The 20,549-nt window shown below is 31.0% G+C and overlaps 1 protein-coding gene across 7 annotated transcripts; it reads left to right on the forward strand.

Annotated features, from left to right (window-relative positions):
* Positions 1–211: 211 nt before the first annotated feature.
* Positions 212–19,203, forward strand: LOC134265530 (uncharacterized). 7 transcript variants are annotated; one of them, XM_062747750.1, is made up of 9 exons: positions 212–268; positions 803–908; positions 4,769–4,883; positions 9,442–9,549; positions 10,483–10,669; positions 12,966–13,027; positions 16,190–16,292; positions 16,810–16,876; positions 17,287–19,203. In XM_062747750.1, exons 4-9 carry the CDS (start codon positions 9,492–9,494, stop codon positions 17,356–17,358), a joined length of 549 nt encoding a protein of 182 aa, XP_062603734.1. In that variant the 5' UTR covers positions 212–268; positions 803–908; positions 4,769–4,883; positions 9,442–9,491; the 3' UTR covers positions 17,359–19,203. The 7 variants fall into 7 exon arrangements, with proteins under 7 accessions (XP_062603734.1, XP_062603739.1, XP_062603733.1 ...); XM_062747755.1 differs by lacking the exons at positions 212–268; positions 803–908 and adding an exon at positions 926–1,183 and having other exon boundaries at positions 16,810–16,889; XM_062747749.1 differs by lacking the exons at positions 212–268; positions 803–908 and adding an exon at positions 928–1,183.
* Positions 19,204–20,549: the final 1,346 nt, after the last annotated feature.

The raw sequence follows: 20,549 nt of genomic DNA on the forward strand, positions 1-20,549 counted from the left end.
AAGTCTCGTCAAATGTTTTTAAGTTACATGTATGGACTCATCACAGAGGAATTTAATGGTGTGGTCCCCGAGATGATGTTGTACTCGTGTCTCTTAAGTTGACTGTGATCATTTAAGCAGGGTCCCACTTCTCCAACATTATTTCTTCCTGTTTGTCACTGGCTTAAATTTTTACAATTATAATACTCGGTACAATATTATTCCTACTTGGCTAAAGTTAATTTCAATTGACCACAGTGCCTAAATGATAGTTTCTCTGTAATTTAAGGTAAAAATTAAGTAAAATTTCATTTAATTTTTTACATTAATTTGATATGCCTAATCTTGCAGAAGTTTTTTTTTCCTTTTGAAAAAATAATTTGTCACTTTACTGCAAAATCCTGTACAAATATTGAGTTATGAAATTTTTATAAGTCAACAGGTGTTATGTATTGAATTCATGGATAAATTTTACTTGCCAAGGTTAAAACATTTGAAGGAAAATTAAATATAAAAATAGTTGTTAATTAATTTTTTTTATATTCACAAAAATGCTTTGCTAATTAAATTACTAATATTCTTTATGTTTTACAGCATCTTAGCTCGCCAAGGGTTTCAAATCCAAAATTAAATCCTATGTTGTAGAGTGGATTTCAGATTGGAAACCCTTGGCTAGTGAAGATGATATTATAATTGAAAGAAAAGCACCAGGTGTTAGGATAACCATTGTACTTGAAATTTTACTTTTGAAGCTTCTTGCTGTATGTGAAATAAGTCTGATTGATGTAAAATTTTGAACACGTTTATCATTCATGTATTTCAGCCAACAACTTTAAATCCTCAAATATCACAGGTGACAAGGACACTGTGGATTCATTGAGTAGTGTGGAAATACAAACAAGACAATCTGTTAAACAGGACTGTTAAAGGTAAGGTTTGGCCCACAGGATTACAAGATAAGGTCTATGGTGTAGTACAACCACGCATGGCTGACTGCGTCCAGCAGATGAAATATAAGTAAGGAGTATATATTCGGCCTGACTGAATGCTGTGACCTTATTCTTCTTGTGTGACCTTTCTCTAGGATTATCTGTCTGTCTGTGTGTACACAGTGGATAACATTAATGTTTTAGTTGTGACCTAAATACTGAGGTGAAATTTACCTTTTTAGTTTAACCATGTGGACTAATTTCTGGCCTCTCAGGTAATTCACCTTCTTTAGAGGGAACAAATCTTACTTCACTTGAGAACTGAAAATCCAAAGCTTTCTGAAAACTGTAAAATTAATATTGTTCATGTTCGTGTTTGCATTATGAAATTCTATCTCAACTATGTGAAGAATGTGACAATTTAATGGCGGTATAGTAGGGTAACGGTGGTAAATAAGGACTGATTGTTCATTATTAAGCTTTAATTTTCTACACATTCAACGTGTACATTAAATTTGTGATATTTCATTCATTCTAGTAATGGATATAGTAGTTAAAACAAGTTCTGCAGATTTTAGTTCCGATTTCAATAAGGCCCTTAACATTTTATTACAAAGCTAAACAAACACAAACTAATCTGTTAAGCTTTACTTGCAGGTACCTAGTACATACTTGTATATTTACTACATTTGTTTAATAAATAGTATTAGTTTTGTACATATTCAACAACATATTATATTGGGGGTATTTAAAATGTGAATGGACAGAATAGAAAATGAATTGCACTGAATGCATTAGCTGTTCATAGAGATAAAGTAGCATTTATAAGGTATTTGAGGGTCTGGGAGCCCTCAAAGGGGGATGGATTGAGTCAGAAAACCCTTAAAAACAGGACTTTTAATGAGAGTGGCCAAATCTATGATAGATATGAAATTAATGAATAGGTCATTAAAAAAAAATACATTTATCTATCTATGAGAATTATCATTGAAATTCATTAAATATTGATCTTGTAACTAATTTTGTATGATGACAGGCCAGGCCCTCATGGACAGCTCTTGATTGAAAAAAAAATAAATTTGTGTAGTAAATTGAAAGATCAGAGTAAGAATTATAGAGAAATCAAAGACACCTTGTTTGTAGACAGTAAAATAAGCATGTATTCATGAAAGCACACCTGAATCAATTGTCTGGAATTTTTTGACATTTATATTGGGTATTTTCTTGTATGCATGTTGTCTACTTCCTTCTTCATGGCATTGTTATAAACAGAGACTGTTCAGCATAAAGATGGGGAGATTATGCATGCATGTGCATGAGTACAGAGAAGATTTGGCCATGCATAGACTTGCTAGTTATGTTCCCCAAACGAAGTTGGGGAACATATTGTTTTTACTCTGTTTCTTATTATTATTATTATTATTATTATTTTTCTTCTTCCTGGGAAAATCTTTTCCGCGAATGATCTTGTAAACTACACATCCGACTAAGGTGAAACCTTTTTAGGGTCAGTAGGCATGTTATGTAGATTTGCGGAACAAAGGTCATTTTGCGCGCACGTGCAACACGTGAAATGACCAATATAATAGATATAGCCGTAACTTTTCTATTTTTTGATTAAATGCTTTGAAACTCATAATATAAGTATATATTAGTAGTACAGACGAGATGACATGGTCAAAATAGCAAGATCTCACGCGCATGCACGTGCGCTTCGCTCTGATTGGTTGAAACTAAAGTCTCAATATCTTTCTTGTTTTTTGACAAAATCTTTTGAAATTTTGAATATAGTCATACATTAGGGAGATCTATAGCCTGATATAAAACAATTATCATGAAAGCATGTGCATGCACGTGTGCTTGCAAGAGTGCGCACGTGCATCGCCAGAAATGTCCAATATAATTGATACAGACGTAACTATTCTAATTTTTGATGAAATGTTTTGAAACTTATAATATAAGGATATATTAGAAGCATAGACTAGAGAACATGGTCAAAATAGTAAGATCTCACGCGCATGCACGTGCACTTCCCTCTGATTGGCTGAAACTGAAGTCTCAATATCTTTCTTGTTTTTCGACAAAATCCTTTGAATTTTGAACATTGTTATACTTTATAAAGGTCTACAGCATGGTATATAAGAAATATCATGAAAAGCATGCGCATGCACGATTGCTGCTATCTGATTGGCTGAAAATTTAAATGTCTATAACTTTCTTAGTTTTCAACGAAACGGGATAAAATTTAAAATATGAATAGGTATAATGGATTCCTACATTATGGTACTATCAAAATTGAATGCACGAACATACTTTCATGCACGTGCGCGCGCGAAATACGCAAAATGGCCAATTTAAAAAAAAAAACATTGAAATGTATATTGTAAAGATTTTTTTTATTTATTCTCACGATATATAGATATGTTAATTGTTTAGACAACATGCCGTGATCATCTTGCATGTACATGCACGTACGTGCACATACAATGCGTTAAATGACATACAGTTGATACATGTATCATTGTAGCTTTTATTATTCTTTGATGAAATCCTTCGATACTGATAGTATTTTTTAAATGTCTTACAGGAATTAAGCACTAAAAGGGATTTGGGGAGCGTTTGGGGAACATCTGTAACGGTCCCCGTTACAATTAGCACTAGTTTCCATTGAGACTAGTGTGACATATTGTCCCTTTTCCTCTCTATGAAACCACTTTTTATTTAAAAATTTTTAAATCATCTCGAAAAATGAAGCTGAAATTCTGTAAAATTAATTTGTCCCATAAATAAGCTTGCTAACATAAATAGTACATGTATATATTAAGTGTAATCTGCTAACTGAGTCATATGCCTCAAGTAAAAAAAAAAAATGTCTAAATTAAGCCATTGTTAATTTGCTGTATATTTATAAGTTTTTCTTCTCCCCCTCATTTTTCACCTGCCAGTTAACATAACTAAAGAGTATAAATAAAAACAGCATGATCTGCACATGGCGCAGGGAACAGGTAGCTAGCTGTAGCCACTTCTGTGTGGAGTGATGCCAAGCACATGTTATCCCCCAGTTAATGTGTGGGGGGTTAATAATTGATGGGATTAATGGAGCATCTTTACTTTATATTCTTAACTACAAATTTCTTGACAGTTGATAGTTTGGTGAACATTCAGGAGTTCGTTTAAACGTATTTGTATATTTTTTCCCCTGGATTTTATTTGTGATTCTGGAAGTGAATAGTGTATATTGACACAATATAATTTTGGTATGTCTATCAATGGAAAAAGATATTTCTAGTTACCTGTGTAGAAGTCTCACATATTGATTTGCTCATTTAGCATTCTTTGATTTTCAATTTTCAGTTTTTTTTAAATTTGAATGAAAACAGAGTGCATTGAGTCACTTCTCCGATCTTGCATTTTTCCATCATTTTAATGCCTTTGGGCAGTATCCAATAGGTTTTTTAAAATGAATTCTGCCGTCTGTCTAATCAAAGTGCCATTCCTATTTTATCTGGGAATTCCTATCATACTCTTGTTTAATTTAAATCAACGTTACGTACTTTATGATAACATTATGTAATCAGAGAGAATGTCTTTATTGTTTTATATCATTAAGTTTTGTTGCTCATTTTACCTCAGTGTGTCTTGTAAAGCAATATACATAAGGATGCACATTGCCTTATTAACTTGACCCTTCTGTGGTTTGGTAATTAAGCCTAATTGCTGTAAGTGATTAAGACTGAGTGATATATGACAGCTATATCTCTTGAACTGCCAGATGAATTGTCCATAATTAACCCACTGTACTTTATTTAGTAACTGAGTCTGTACTTTGCCTTTACATGCTACACTGTTCTATTTTTTAGGATTTTCTGACATTGACTAATTGGAGTGGTCCAACGATTCCTTTGAAGTGCATTGATTTTTTTTTCTCTGGCAAACAATAGCAGAATTCCAGGATTTTTTGCTAAAAGTTCAAAGGTAAGATTCAGGAATTATAGGCTCAGAGGCAATGCCTAGCTGTGTTATATGAATGAGCTTGATTTGAGACCAAAATGCATTTAAAAAACAGGACAAATTAAAAGAAACTGACTTGAACTCAGCATTGTCAGAACAGATATCCATTGAAACAAAAAAAGTATTGTGTGATAATCTTATCCAGGTTAAAGGTTAAAACTACATGTTTTGAATTTTGTTTGATTGAATACATTCATGTATAATTACATGAATTTTAACTTACATACTGACTACGACGTTTAAAAAATTAAGGTTCAATGAAGCAGAATATCAAATTAAAATCTTAAAGATCATGGGCTGATCTCATGTCTGTAAGAAATTAACCATAAATTTCTAATTGCGTGATTTCCGTATGACCTTAAGCTATTCTTTTCTATTCTATTCAAACAAAAATTTCAACTATTCAGTGGAGCATTTGTACCTGTCATGAAACTAAGATCTATTTTTATGATAAATCTAGGGGGATCAATTAGTTGTTGATTTATTTAAACTTAAAAAATAAAAGTCAACAATGTGTGTTTTAAGTCTTAAGGTATCAATGAATATTATTTCAGTTTCTATAACTTAATTCTGTCAGCCATTCATTTTCATGGATGATCTCAGCATTAGATCTAAAACTTAATCTGATTTACTTTGAAGTTAATGGTTGATGGAGACTCATCATTCATTCATAAATAGTTCGCCTTGATGAATTTTGAAGACATATGTGCTATAGAAGTTTTACTTAATTCACTACTGAGAATTGGATTGGGATAAATTTTGTACAAAATGAGTTTAGTTTTAATTAATGTTTGGCAATTTGATACTGGTATATGTATATTATGAAAGATAATAATTTCATAATAATTATAATCCATATGAAACATAAATGAGGGCTAGAAAAAAAAAAAAAACCATCAGAGAACCTAATTGTTTCCGGGGAAAGTTGCCTAAAAAGGTGAGGGCACAAATTAATCTGTATGGATAAAATAAGTGGCCTCTTTTAGTTCTATAATTGTGCACATTTATACCAAAAACTGAAAGTTAGTACACTTAATGTGTCAATTCCCAATTTAAGCTTATGTTACTGTTACTGTGTACACTATTAAGATTTTTTTTTCCCTTTTGTTTTGGAAACTCAGAGTGTCTAGAAGTTATTAGTGCAGCATGAATTTTATATGATTCATGTACATATATATTTAATTCATACAAAAATTCATATAAGTATGTAACAACCAGTATGTGATAAGTGCATGGACACAGTTTTCATGGCAACACATTTATTCTTGAATAGCAGAAAAACACAACTGTTAAATGAATAGAGATTAAAAAAGAGATGCTTTGATATATAGTGCCCTTTTATTACGGTATACATTTACCAATAAATGCAAGGTAGTATAAATGGATAGTTAACAGCTTTTCATTATGATCAAACAATACAGAAACATTTCCTATATACTCTCTGGCACCTGTAATTTGTTATTTGAAGAAGAATTAAGGTACATCTTTATCATGTCGGACATACGTAGCATACTAATTGATACTAGCAGAGCCTTTGTGAAACAGCAAGCGCCCTTTTGTTAATTAGAACACTATTTAGATAGAAAGCAAAATATTTATTAGTTGGCAATGGATAGGAAATAGTTGAGTAACTATGGATTCTGTGTGAATTCTGCTGACAGGAGTCTATAGTAGATCAAATCATCTGTGTATTGATTGGGTCACCGTGAATCAGGGAGGCAGGGTGATCGTAAACCCGAGTACGTAAACCCGAGTACTAGGTTAGTACGGTAGGAAAATCGCGTGGATGGATTAGCCTCAGGTAAGGTAGACGTAACAGAGACTTATAGAGCCTGACTTAATTTGTGCAGTTAAACTACAGTTATTTATTATTTTGTCCTCAAGGTGGTGCATGCTCATAATTTATTAACTCAGAATGCCGGTGAAAATACACGTGTATCTCAAATGGTTTTAGCATCAATTGGATATGTGTATTTGTTCCTAGATATATTAAGCAGGATCAAAGAATGATTTTATCAGGTTGCTTAATTAGTACTATTTTATTCTGATCAGTGTGTAGAAATTATCATGTCTATTGGTTTCAAACTATTAAAGCTTAAAGATTTAAGCAAGTGTGGATAAAGTTATGATCATAGGTATATACTGTACGTAATTTCTTGCAGTTGATAGTAAATTAATGGAAAATTGTAGAATAAGGTAACATATATAATTGCAGATTCAGTCAAGAATTTTTTAAAAATTACATATCAAATCCTCAGGATGAAATTCTGTTTCCTTCTGCTATTTTCACTCTTTTTTTTACTTGTATGAGGAAGTCAGTTTGGCTCTGTTACTCTCAGTTCATTAAGTATTGATGGATCAAATCAATTTCTCTATTTCTCGGTTCCTACTCTATTTGTAGACGGTTTAGAATCAAAGGTCCAGACAATTAATGCAGAGAGCCCTTGGATGTTGGGGACTATTGTTCACTTGTTAGGACTTGCCGTAATTCTGAAGCAATCTTCCTTTCATTGTTATGCCATGAATATTGATACATTAATCAGCTTTGCAGATGCTGATTTTATTTGATATAATTTAATCAGAGTGTGACATTCTCAGAAGCTTTTTCTGATATGATTTTTTTTTTAGTTAAATATGAGTTAACAATTTACATTGGATGTATGTAATTAAAATGGAGTATGTGTTTATTTGGATTTAACATATAACTTGTAAATAGACTTGAATTTTAAGATGTTGACTTAGAGGAATTCTTAAATATAAATTTGGTGCGTTGTACTGTCCAACACAAAAATATAGGTATATTGATTGAAGTGTGCAGTAAATGCTGAGATTTAAATGTTTTAAAATATGTTAAGATAGAATCCTTCAAGTTATTTTGCTATGGTGGGTTTGAGTATTTGTACTAAATATTAAAAAGGGAAACTCATACCTATTTTTGGCACTTGTGGGCTGTAAATTCATTGGATCTATAAATTTAATTTCTGGATTCTTTGCAAGTCAATTAAAAAAAAATTAAAAATAAACTGAAAAGAAGCAAATCTAAGATTTTAATAATAACGTATAGACTCAAATGCTAGGAATTCAAGTGGAATCATTCATTGGGAATTTAAAGATATGCTTGTGTAATTGAATTGAAATCAGATAGAGTTCAAGTTACATGCCTTTGAACTGTAAATCATTTTATAGAGCATTCCTCTTCAGCTACTGTGAATCATTAAGAGAATGATTTTGTGTAGGCAGAATAAGTTATGTTATAGAGAGTTTACCGTGATATTTCTATCTCAGTGATTCAGTCAGTTTGGTCCCAGGGGCAGGGAGGAGAAAAACTTGATGTTTGCCGATTGTAACATGTAGGCCTCGATCCACGCTGTTTTTATTACATGCACAATAGTAATTTATTAACTCAGGAAAAAATGTTACTTTGCAATGTATTCTATATATGCTCACTGATTCACGTACTTTGATCCCGAAAAAAAAATTATTATCATGAATTAAGTTTAATATAAAATCAATTTTATATATTTTTTGTAAAATGTTGTGTCCAAAAAGCAGTTTAATGCCAAGCAGAATACAGTGTTTCAACCAAACAAAAAAGGAACACAAATTAAGAACATGTACCCTAGTAATTTTCAGGTAAAAATTGTCAATCAGTCTTAAAACTGCATGAGATTTAAGTAGAAGACATAAACAGAAAAAAAACCTGTTAGCAGACACTAATTGGCAATAATTTATGTCAGTAATAGCATTATTGTATTCCAGCTGACAAATTCTGTGCAGAGTATATTCAGCATTCGTTCCAACTATTCATGCACTGATTATACATACATTTAAAATCTAAGGTCTAAATATTTAAAAATCATCAATATAGGAATCTATACCTCTGATAATGATGAATTTAAAGTACTTCTATACTAGATCTTTATAATTACCAGGTATTCACCTAATAGGGGATACATATTTATATAAATTTGGTTCAAACTTTTGTTCAAGTAGTTATGAACATTTACCATATGGTATGGCCAAATGAAAGGTTAAATATCACACCAAGTATTCAATCAAACTGTTTACCATTTGAATTGTTAAATATTATCAATAATTCAAATGGGAAGCAGCATGATATTTGATGTCTGTGAAATATTAATATAAGATTTTCCATACTAAATAATTGGAGGTCAGGTATGAGTTTCTTGTGTCATGTGTTCAACACAAACTGAGTAGATACCCGATTCTCTTTGAATTCTTTCAAACATAAATACTGTATATAACATGCTTTTAATCTCATACACTAATCAGCCATTTTTGGAACCCTTACGTTGTGGCATTTTTAATATTTGAATGCGAGCAAAGAAAATGGTAAATGGTTGTATAATTACTCAGACTTAAAAAACAATTGTAGAAAGAAATTTCTCTCTCCATGCTTTACTTAATTTTTGTGCACTAGTGCAGCTAGGGTGCAGATATATATTCTTTAAACATGTATGAAGGTGAATAAATGTTATAATTTATCATGTTTGTCTTTCAGAACCTAGCATTTCCAGATGACTGTTCATCTGAACACAGAGAGGTAAAGAAATGCATCAGCTGTTACATCTGATTCTGGTTGTGCTACCCTCACTGTTGACCACTACAAGTAAGTATATACACAAGAAATATCCGCACCTCTAGATAAATTCTTTATCAAAGGATCTTTTAAATGGCTGGAAAAAAAGTAGAAAGAAGTGCTCTTATTTGTGCATGACTTGATAAAACGGAGCTGTTTAATTTATAATGGTAATGGCTGAACTAAATCATACTTACAAGTAGAAAATCTTAATAGTGTAATTCAGTGATATCCCATTTAAATGTGCAGATCGAGTCATGATTGTATTATATGTCACTACAAATTCCATACAAGGAATTAAAAGCATGTTTCAAAGATACTTCCTGACTGCTAAGTTCCAGTATAAACAGAAAGTATATTTTAAGTGCAATTAGTATGCAACCATCCATTCTAGTAAGTGGGATTAAAATTCTTCAACCTGTTTGCATACCTTATGAATTTATTAATACACAGATACCTACGCAATCAATCACCTGGATCAAAGATCAAAGTCAAAAGAATTAACTTCATTGCAATAAAAAAATAAAATGTTCTAGTTTCTCATGGAGTAGGTGTAAAGCAATCCATTGAAAATTGACTCCGTCATCATTCTTAGCATGTTCATCATGAGCTTTGAGTATTTGCTGTTACTTGTTATTTTACTTAGTTCATCATCACTAGGTTTAGAGGAACTATGTGATAATCAAGGTACTGTGATCATAGTTAGAAGGTTTTATATGATAATTTGCAATTAGAGATAACTTTGTGATAAAGAAAGGTTTTTTTTGTTTGAAGAAAACATTGTGGAAGAAGATGAAGTCAGGTCATATTGCTTAGGATATTACATTTACTTTTTTGCCGGAATTCATGTGATGTAGAATAAGAGTTGATATTACATGGAAGGTTTACATCTTTCACCAATTTTTGTACAATGGATAATTTTAAGTTAACAAGGTTTTAATGATTTTTATTGGCCTGTTGTAGATGGTTGTGGCAGAACACCAGCTACTCCTCGTCCCACCACTGCAGCGCCAGTGACAGTTACCACCACATTTGTCAGTCACCGCAAATCGTGCTCAGCCAATGAAACGCAGGCCCAGGGTTGTCTGAATGGAGGGACCTGCTTTGCGTTAGAGATTGAAGAAGGGGAAGAGAGAACTACACATTGTCAGTAAGTGTTAGAGAACTATCCATTGTCAGGAAGTGTTAGAGAAACCTACCTATTGTTAATAAGTGTTAGAGAACTACTCATTGTCAGTAAGTGTAAGAGAACTATCCATTGTCAGGAAGTGTTAGAGAAACCTAGCTATTGTTAATAAGTGTTATAGAGGACTACACATTGTCAGTAAGTGTTAGAGAACTATCCATTGTCAGTAAGTGTTAGAGAAACTTACCCATTGTCAGTAAGTGTTAGAGAAACTTACCCATTGTCAGTAAGTGTTAGAGAAACTTACCCATTGTCAGTAAGTGTTAGAGAAACTTACCCATTGTCAGTAAGTGTTATAGAGGACTTCCCATTGTCAGTAAGTGTTATAGAGGACTTCCCATTGTCATTAAGTGTTATAAAACATACTCATTGTCAGTAAGTGTTAAGAAACCTACCTATTGTTAATAAGAGAGACTACACATTATCAGTATGTGTAAACTTACCCATTGTCAGTAAGTGTTATAAAGGACTTCCCATTGTCACTATAAGGGTCATAAAGAACTACCCATTGTCAGTAAGTGTTATCGAGGACTTCCCATTGTCATTAAGTGTTATAAAGAACTACACATTGTCAGTAAGAACTATTGTAAAGAGAGCTAGCCAGTATCAGTAAAAGTTAGAGAAACTTACCCATTGAGAACTACACATTGTCAGTAAGAACTATTGTAAAGAGAACTACCCATTATCAGTAAAAGTTAGAGAAACTTACCCATTGTCAGTAAGTGTTATAAAGAACTTCTCATTGTCACTAAGTGTCATAAAGAACTACACGTTGTCAGTAAGAACTACTGTAAAGAGAACTAGCCATTATCAGTAAAAGTTAGAGAACTACCCATTGTCACTAAGTGTGGTAGAAAACTATCCATTGACAATAATTGCTATACATTTGCATAAATATTGTGATAGGAGAACTACAAATTGTCAATGTTGTTGAAGCTACCCATTGTCCGTTACTGGAAGTTTAAGAGAACTACCCATATTCATTAAATTCTGTGGTATAAAGAACTATGCATTGTCTGTAAGTGTTATAGAACTATGCATGGTCAGTTAGTGTTGTGGTAAAGAGAAGTACCTATTGTCAGTAAGTAATTTAGAGAACTACCCATTTTCAGTAGGTGTTGTAGAGAACTATCCATTGTCAATAAGTGTTCTATCCTTTATCAGTAAGTATTGTTGAATGGAGATTTATTTTTGTGGTATTGCAAACTCCAAATATTTAGTAAGTGTTGTGATTCAGAGTTTTGCAGTAGAGAACACCACCCACTGTCAGTAAGTGTGGTAAAGACAACCAGCAATTATCAGTAAGGTATAGAGAACCAACCAATTGTCAGTAAGGTAAAGAGAACCAGCAATCGTTGGTAAGGTGAAGAGAACCAGTAATTGTCAGTAAGGTAAAGAGAACCAGCAATTGTCAATAAGGTAAAGAGAACCAGCAATTGTCAGTAAGGTAAAGAGAACGACCCATTGTCAGTAAGTGTGGTAAAGAGAACCAGCAATTGTCAGTAAGGTAAAGAGAACCAGTAATTGTCAGTAAGTAATTGTCAGTAAGTGTGGTAAAGAGAACCAGCAATTATCAGTAAGGTATAGAGAACCAGCCAATTGTCAGTAAGGTAAAAAGAACCAGCACTTGTCAATAAGGAAAAGAGAACCAGCAATTATCAGTAAGGTATAGAGAACCAGCCAATTGTCAGTAAGGTAAAGGAGAACCAGCAATCGTCGGTAAGGTGAAGAGAACCAGTAATTGTCAGTAAGGTAAAGAGAACCAGCCAATTGTCAATAAGGTAAAGAGAACCAGCATTTGTCAGTAAGGTAAAGAGAACGACCCATTGTCAGTAAGTGTGGTAAAGAGAACCAGCAATTGTCAGTAAGTGTGGTAAAGAGAACAAGCAATTGTAAATAAATGGGGTATAGAGAACCACCCATTGTCAGTAAGGTAAAGAAAATCATCCATTGTCAGGAAGTGTGGTATAAAGAACCACCCATTTTCAGTAAGTTTGGTATAGAAAACTACAACTTGTTAGTAAGTATTTTAAAAAATTGCTCACTTGTTACAGGTTTGTTGTTGACTATCAATTGTATCTATTTTAAAGATGGCTTGTTATGATCAACCCAATATATAATCTTTTAAAATTGAATAATTTTATTGTGCCAGTCATGCTTGCTGCAAAAATATTAGATGATTGAATTTAGAATCTACAGTAAAAATCTTTTTTTTGATTGACAGTTTGACTTTTAATCAAGATTAAAACTCTTTTTTTAGATGCCAAGAAAATTATATTGGAAAAACCTGTTTCTACATTGATCCAACATTGATATTTCAACGTAAGTACAAATTGAATTTGAAATATTTATAGAAATATTAGTGTTGCTTAATTAATTTTACACAATACAATTTTTTACTCTTTTACTACATGCATAACAATTTACTGCTTAAAATAGAATTCTTTTGTGTTGACATCAACCTAGAAATTTACTGTTTTTACTCTGGGACATTTTGTCATACGTAAAAATGACTTATTGCATATCCCATTATACATTATTCAATATAGCATTGACTCAATTAACAAAAGACGTGCTTTTGTCCTCACTAGTAGTGTTCAGTAGGCTACAACAGTGTAACACTACCAGCAGTAGAACTTTTTTTCAATTCAACCACATGAAAAACATTGCCTAAGATTTTTCTGTGAATTATTTATAGGATGGGGGAATTTAATCTCTTTGCTACTGTCATCTGTTGTAAATGGCCTTTTAAATTTTCATTTTCAACACTAACACCAGGTGCATTTTGAAAGAAAATTATTATTAAGTATAGTCTGCACTGCAGTATTGCTGGTCACTGCTTTGACAGACTCTAGATTAGTGTTTCAATAATTTATAAATCTCAAGTGACTCTATAGACTTCATTATTTTATTTTTTTCTCATCATTATTTTATTTTAATTATACTATATAAACATTCAATGACTGTATTACGTACACTACATTACACTTAGTAGCTCCATTAAAATACCAAGTCTCTGTATCCCCCCCCCCAATGAATATGTAAAAGTAAAAAAAAAATATACATTTTAAAAACAACTCCTAATTTAGGCTTAAATATCATAATAAATTGACTTTAAACAAATTTTCAAAGCTTTTAGAAAAGCTATGTATATAAAAATAATAGTTCCCCCTTTCAAATTGCAGTATATGTATTAATTTGCTGCTTAATAATTGAATACTGTATTTCAAATATCCTTTGAAAAGAAATTACAAAATTATAGAAAGTCACAATAGTCTTGATATTTTTTTGGAAGTTTTGAAATTAAAAATTGGTAGATGGTTTTTTGATGTGATCAACAGTACATTACATTCAAGAGTCATGCTGATGACTGCATTGTTACCGCTTCATTTTTTAAAAAAATACTTGATAAAATTGATAATAAATGTTTTGTGTGTATGCCTTTTATGAAATATTTATTGCACTTCAAATATAAAAAAATAAAAGACACTGCAAATAAAAAAAAAACAACATTGAACATACTTTATAATCTATAGTTTCAGACATTCTGCAAGTATTTAATAATATTTATTATCAGATGTACCAAATATTAAACAAATTAAAAGGACCATTATTTTTTATGTATAAAAGTTACATTGTGATTTTATTTAATAAAGCATTTTTGCAAGTGAATAAAAATTTTGTTAATTGATACAATTTAATTACCTAAAATAATATTACATTTTTGTAATTTATTGAATTATAGGCTCATTGTGTAAGTTCACAAACATATGTCTTTATTTCTTCTCAGTCTTTTTTCCTAATTAATGCTTATAAACTAAACAATTCACTTTTCATGCATACAAATAATATTAATTTAATAATTTTTACTATTATTTCTCCAGAAATTAAGAGTGAATTAGCATGAAAAGTGAAAATTGTATATGAAATATGTAATTGCTTATACTCATTAACTATTATATTAACTATTTTGTTTATAAACACACTTTAACTTGCTAATATAATTTAATCAAATATTATATAGTTTACCTTAAGATTTTTCAAGTATGAATTTCAATACATGTATTACCCATGTTATATAGGTACTGTGTACACTCTGCGTTCGGACAGTTTATGCTTAATACATACATCCATATATTGGTTTGTTTGTTTGTTTGTTTTTAAACATAAACTGACCCAATCCAGGTTTTATGAGTTGAAAATGATTTGAATAGTTTTTAATTTCAATATTTCCACATGATTTTTTTTTACCATTGAGTGAAGGAAATAAGAAGATCTGTAATTTAAAAAAAGAAAATAATCATATCATAATATCATAAAAGATATGTCATATAGCATCACTGTATAATTTCTCTACATGCATAATGTTCAATTTAGGTATATATATATGTACATGTATCAATTTTTAACTCCTAAACCAATTAATCATCATTTAACAAATCATTAATGCATATATCTCAGTCTAGGCATGGATTATAAAAAATTGTCTGCTATGATAATGAAAGAAAAAAACAAAACAATCAAACACACAGATTGGACAAAATATTTATATATACACATCACCAAATAGACTTACTTTCTTGCTTTTGAAAAGAATCTGAATGAAATCAAGAAATGATTCAAATTCATATAAAATGTTGGTTGAATGGAGAAATAACTTTATTGTTTGGACTATAAGAACAAACTATAACCTTTGGCCTAACAAATCAGCTGGGTTACTCTTGAAATTAACTATAATGTGTTATGGAGGTGACTGGTGTACTAAGCATTAAGATCACTGACTTTGGAGGATATTGGGATAACTTCATTGCAAGCTTTTAAATTCAATGCAAAATTAGCTTTTATCTGTGGAATTTTCTGTATATAATAGTCTTGTTTTTGCCTGAAATATTATTGCAATATCTTTTCTCTTTTGCAACTGCAAAATTTATTTCACCTGCAAATGCAGTGCATTAAAAGAGAGATAATTCATTTTGGCATTTGCCATTTTGAATTTGCCACTTGGCTGAAAGGGACAAAATTTTCTCTGTATATACATGTAATATACTTTTAAACACTGAATGTAATTTATCGTGACCTATATAATTCACAACAAGGCACCTACACCTCTCTATCATGCTCTATTTTATGTACAATGTATATTAATTCTGACAGTACATTTATATATATGTGTATGGTACATTATGAAATCATAAATTTTTAGTACATAAGATAAAATTTTTAACATGTTTGAATCACCAGTTAAACAAGACAAAAAACATTTAAGGGGAATTTTGCTGACAGAAAAAGGCAGCAGCTATAGCAGCCAGTGTGGTGGGAATTGTTCTCTTTGTCACCGCCATTGTGTGTGTCTTAGTGCTACATATAATATGTGTATGGTACATTATATTGTATGTGTTCAAATCATAAATTTTTAGTACATAAGATAAAATTTTTAACATGTTTGAGTGACCAGTGTTTTATTTCGGTTTCTTTACTTTACAGGGGAGAGGGATGACAGAGTTAAGGCAGCAGCTATAGCAGCCAGTGTTGTGGGCATTGTTCTCTTTGTTACCGCCATTGTGTGTGTCTTAGTGCTACGTAAAAGGTGAGTCTGTCTGGTCAAGCATTTATATAAAGCATCTTCCTTTGTAATGTTTTTAAAATACTTTCAGAGAATTCAACTAATAGTAAGGTTTTCATCCATCTGTTTGTCTGTATACAACTTTTCAAAAATATTACTCTTACATTTTTGCTCAACCTATTTCAATATAACTTGGCACACAGGTAGTCTACCTATAAATATACATAATTCTGACTGTATATCAGTTTTTGATTTGTTGAAAGGTATTGCCATGCATTTTTAATAAATGTAGCAGTTTCTGTAAAATACTTTCATAATTCTACTCCTGCTACAGTTTTTGTCTGTTGTAGCTTGGATTTTCAGTAGACTTTACTCTGATACATTATTCTGTATATTGGCTTTGATTTCAATAAACAGTGTTGTAGTGGTTTCTAAATAAGGAAATTTTAGTAAAGTCCTATTTTAGGCAGTCGGTCAGAAGAGGGCAAAAACAATTTTTTTAAGATGGCCTAATTAACAGTTGTATAAATTTTAATAATAGATACCTCAGGAGGAAAGAAATGGAGAAGAAGGAAAAGGAGAAAGAGCCTTTGAATGATCTTGAACAGGTATGCTACAAAGGCAAGTGAAATCATCATTATTATTGTTTAATTGCTTTGTTTGTAACGTTTTCCAGATTGTTTGATTAAAAAATATGTAGATTAATTCAAATATGCATATCATTTTTAGAAAGATATTTTCATACCACATGCATCTGAGATGCAGTGGTCATGTGAATTTAGTGTAGATTAATAAATTTTTTCAACACATAATTTTGAAAAAATAGTATTTTTTTTAACGAGTGCATAAATTTTTACACATCTAGCTGTATATTATCTTAAACAATTTATATATTATTTTTAGAAACAATTTTGCAGATTTAGCCAAAAATAAAGTCACTGTGACTAAAAGTATATATATATTTAAAAGACTTAAGTAAATAAAAGTTTATTAACAGACATTTTAACTTTGGTTGCAGGAAACAGTGCCTAGGGGAGACAATGAGGGATCAACTCTCATGAACGGTGGCCATCAAGTCAGTTCTGTATAGCATTAACACTGACCCACTGATAACTCAGAAGGACATTTAGAAAATTTAACTTCTCAAGTGAAATAAATAAAGCAGCTGCATTTCATTGTGATAGTGACACATTTAAAGAGCTACAGTGTGAGATTTTGTGACTTTTGAAACAATGTCTTTCCTATTTTTGCATTTATCTCAGACGCAAGATGTGAAACACAAACTAAAAAAAATGGAAGCAAGACAGTGTGCCATGATTGTGAAAGTTTACAAAACTTTTGGTAAACCCAGTGATACAGTGAGAGTGCACTGATATTTCTCTACATTATCGTGTATTGCAGAATTTATTATCTATATACTCATTTTAATGAAATCCAACAGACAGAGCAGCCAAAAAGAGATCACACATACCTTCATCAACAAATCAAAGCCTGTTACGCACAAAGGACTGAGAGAATTTTAAATGAAAGCATTATGAGATCAAAAATAATTTCAAAATATTTCAAAATGGCAAATATAAATTTTTAATTATAATTGAGAGTGGCTAATGAATCTGTTATTGGCTTTATTTTTAATTAAGGGGTTTCCACAAACCCTATTGCTAGGGCATATAATGTTATGGGTTTCTTCTTTATATTTTTAATTTGATTGAGCTTTTTTGACTCCTTTTAAAACTAATTATTTTTGTGATATATTGTTTTTTTGACATATAATTTATATTAGCATACTCTCACATGCTTTATAATAACATATGAAAACAATAAATGACTTATTTGCAAACAAAATAATTTGATCCGAAACATTTAACTGGTCAAAATTTGAATGTCCATATGTTTATTTAAATATTTGTCACTACAAACTATTATCTGTACCAAACAAAAAAATCCTACAAAAAAAATACATTTATTCGGACAGTGTATACTGATATAACATATGCATTAAGTATTTAGGTAAATTATCTTGTATAAAACAGAGAACGTTATTTTTACATGAGTTGTAAAATTGCAATACATGTACATTGTTTTTCTGTTTTTATAGATCTTCAAGTTTGGTATTTTAGTGCATATCAATACTTAAGCTTAAATTGTAGACAATCAAAATTATATTCTTATTTTGCTATGTCTATATGTTGAGGATTCTATCAACTAAAAAAAGATATCTGCTTTTAAATTGGATTGATTGAGGCTTTATTATTAGATAGATAGATCTTTTATTGGCAGACATGTTTCGTACTTTGTGTTTGAACAAATATTTTGTACATATTATTTTATTTATTTATTTTATAAATTGAACTTGTGAAGGGTTCATCATTATTGTTGCATATCATTATTAGCTTGTATATCAGTTTGATTACAGCATATAGTTAGGTCTCTTAATAAATTGCACTCAGTTCATACTGTACACTATACTGAGTTCATTGTTGTTGTATTGACATTGCATTTACATCTTTTATTGTGCAATATGTTGACATATTTGAGTTATTCATACATTGCATACTTGTAAAATTACCATATATGCATGTTATCAAAACACTTTATTGTAGGTTACAACATGAAATTATTTACTAAATACATAACTGATTGCAGCTACTTTGCTGTAGTGAAGATCATATCATACCTTGATCCATCATATGCAGTGTCAATACCTTTTTCCAAACATTATGTAAACCATTGACACACAAAGGTTGTATCCAGAAGATGGGGGGTGGGGGTGGTTCAAAATTTCAGAAGCATTGACTTGAATTTTCAAATTGTACAAAATTTTTTTCGTCATCGCGGTTGTAAGTTTATTAATGATGCATGTATTTGATCCTTTGCAGACATTTCATGTCCAGTCTGTATGATTCACAAAGAAATAAATATTTACTTATATAAATGGTTACATAATTGTTTTTGATTATATAGAGAGGAAGAGAGAAAATGTTTCAAACTCTCATTTGGTGAATTCAAATTTTAAAACATGACAGCTATATTAAAAATCAATTGTTTCATAGTCTTTAGTTTCCCATTTACGTTTAATTGACTGTAATTGATCTTCTTTTCTTTCTTTTTTTTTCCCTATTTAATGTTGTTGTAATGTCATGTTTTATTAAATTTAGAATTTACTGCCACCTGGTAAATTCATTTAAAACGAGACAGTAAGATTAATTTTATGTTATACAGTGATAGCTAGTCCATAATGTTGTAAAAAGAAAGGCAGAAATTCGGATTCCTATAAATCCCCAACCAGTCATTTAATATTTCAAGTACCGGTATTGAGTAAAAGGTTTACGTTAATGAAATTTGCATCATCAACTTCTTTGTCAATAGCATGTCTCGTTAGAGAAATTGTTTCTTCATAGAATATGCTCGTGCGTAACAAATACGCATTTTTCTGCTTAATTAAGTCTTTTAATGCTTTGTCATATGTGTAAGAAATTACTGAGCATAGCATGACAGCCAGCTAATACTTGAAAATAGTGGAAGGAGTTATATATTCAATTTAGTAATACCATTTTAAGATTCAATACCCTTTTATAAGAGAGAGAACTCTTTAAAAGGCATTTACGTCTTTTAGAACATCGTTGTGCTAAAGGGTACTTTTAGATATAGTCATTCAAAATTTAAATTTAAAAGGATATTTAATATACAAATGAAATTTATTTGTAGCAGACGAAACCTAAGCTTTGAAGAATGGTTTACTCTTTAAATTCATAGGCGTCGGAACCGGGGAGACTAGGGGAGGTCCCTCTTTTTTTGCAAATATATACAATATATAGGCATTGAAAATTGGATTTACCTTTTTTGTCGGTTTAGCCCCCCCCCCTTTTCGATCAGCCCCCCCCCCAACTTTCAATTTGCTTCCGACGCCCATGTTAATGAAACAATTGCTTCAAATGATTTTAAGAATTTATCTTTTATGAATAAATGAAAAAAGTACAGAAATGAGAGTATATTTAGAATAGGCCAGTTTTAAATTAAATAAGATATACTCTCTCAAATAATATCCGGATAACATAAGTGTATACATCATTGTAGCTGACAGGATGTCTAGCCTTGAGCCGGTTTGTCCTACAACAAGTACTAAAGTTCATCCCAGGTTATTCTAGCACACTAATGTCTATCTAGAAAAATGATTTTGAGGAAGAAATACACATCATCAGAATAGTCGGAACGGATGTTGAATGTTACAGTCACTGACATATGTAAATTTCATATAAAAGTTCTCTCCGTATTTGCCTC

This window comes from Saccostrea cucullata, unplaced genomic scaffold (genome assembly GCF_032062105.1).
Source record: "Saccostrea cucullata isolate Sc308-1 unplaced genomic scaffold, CSIRO_AGI_Scuc_v1 ctg836, whole genome shotgun sequence".
Classification (NCBI taxonomy): Eukaryota; Metazoa; Mollusca; class Bivalvia; order Ostreida; family Ostreidae; genus Saccostrea; species Saccostrea cuccullata.

Coding starts and splice junctions, on each gene's coding strand:
- LOC134265530 (XM_062747750.1), top strand. CDS start 9,492: ATGCATCAGCTGTTACATCTGATTCTGGTTGTGCTACCCTCACTGTTG. Junction 16,293..16,809: donor GTCTTAGTGCTACGTAAAAG/GTGAGTCTGTCT, acceptor TTTTAATAATAG/ATACCTCAGGAGGAAAGAAA. Junction 16,877..17,286: donor CTTTGAATGATCTTGAACAG/GTATGCTACAAA, acceptor CTTTGGTTGCAG/GAAACAGTGCCTAGGGGAGA.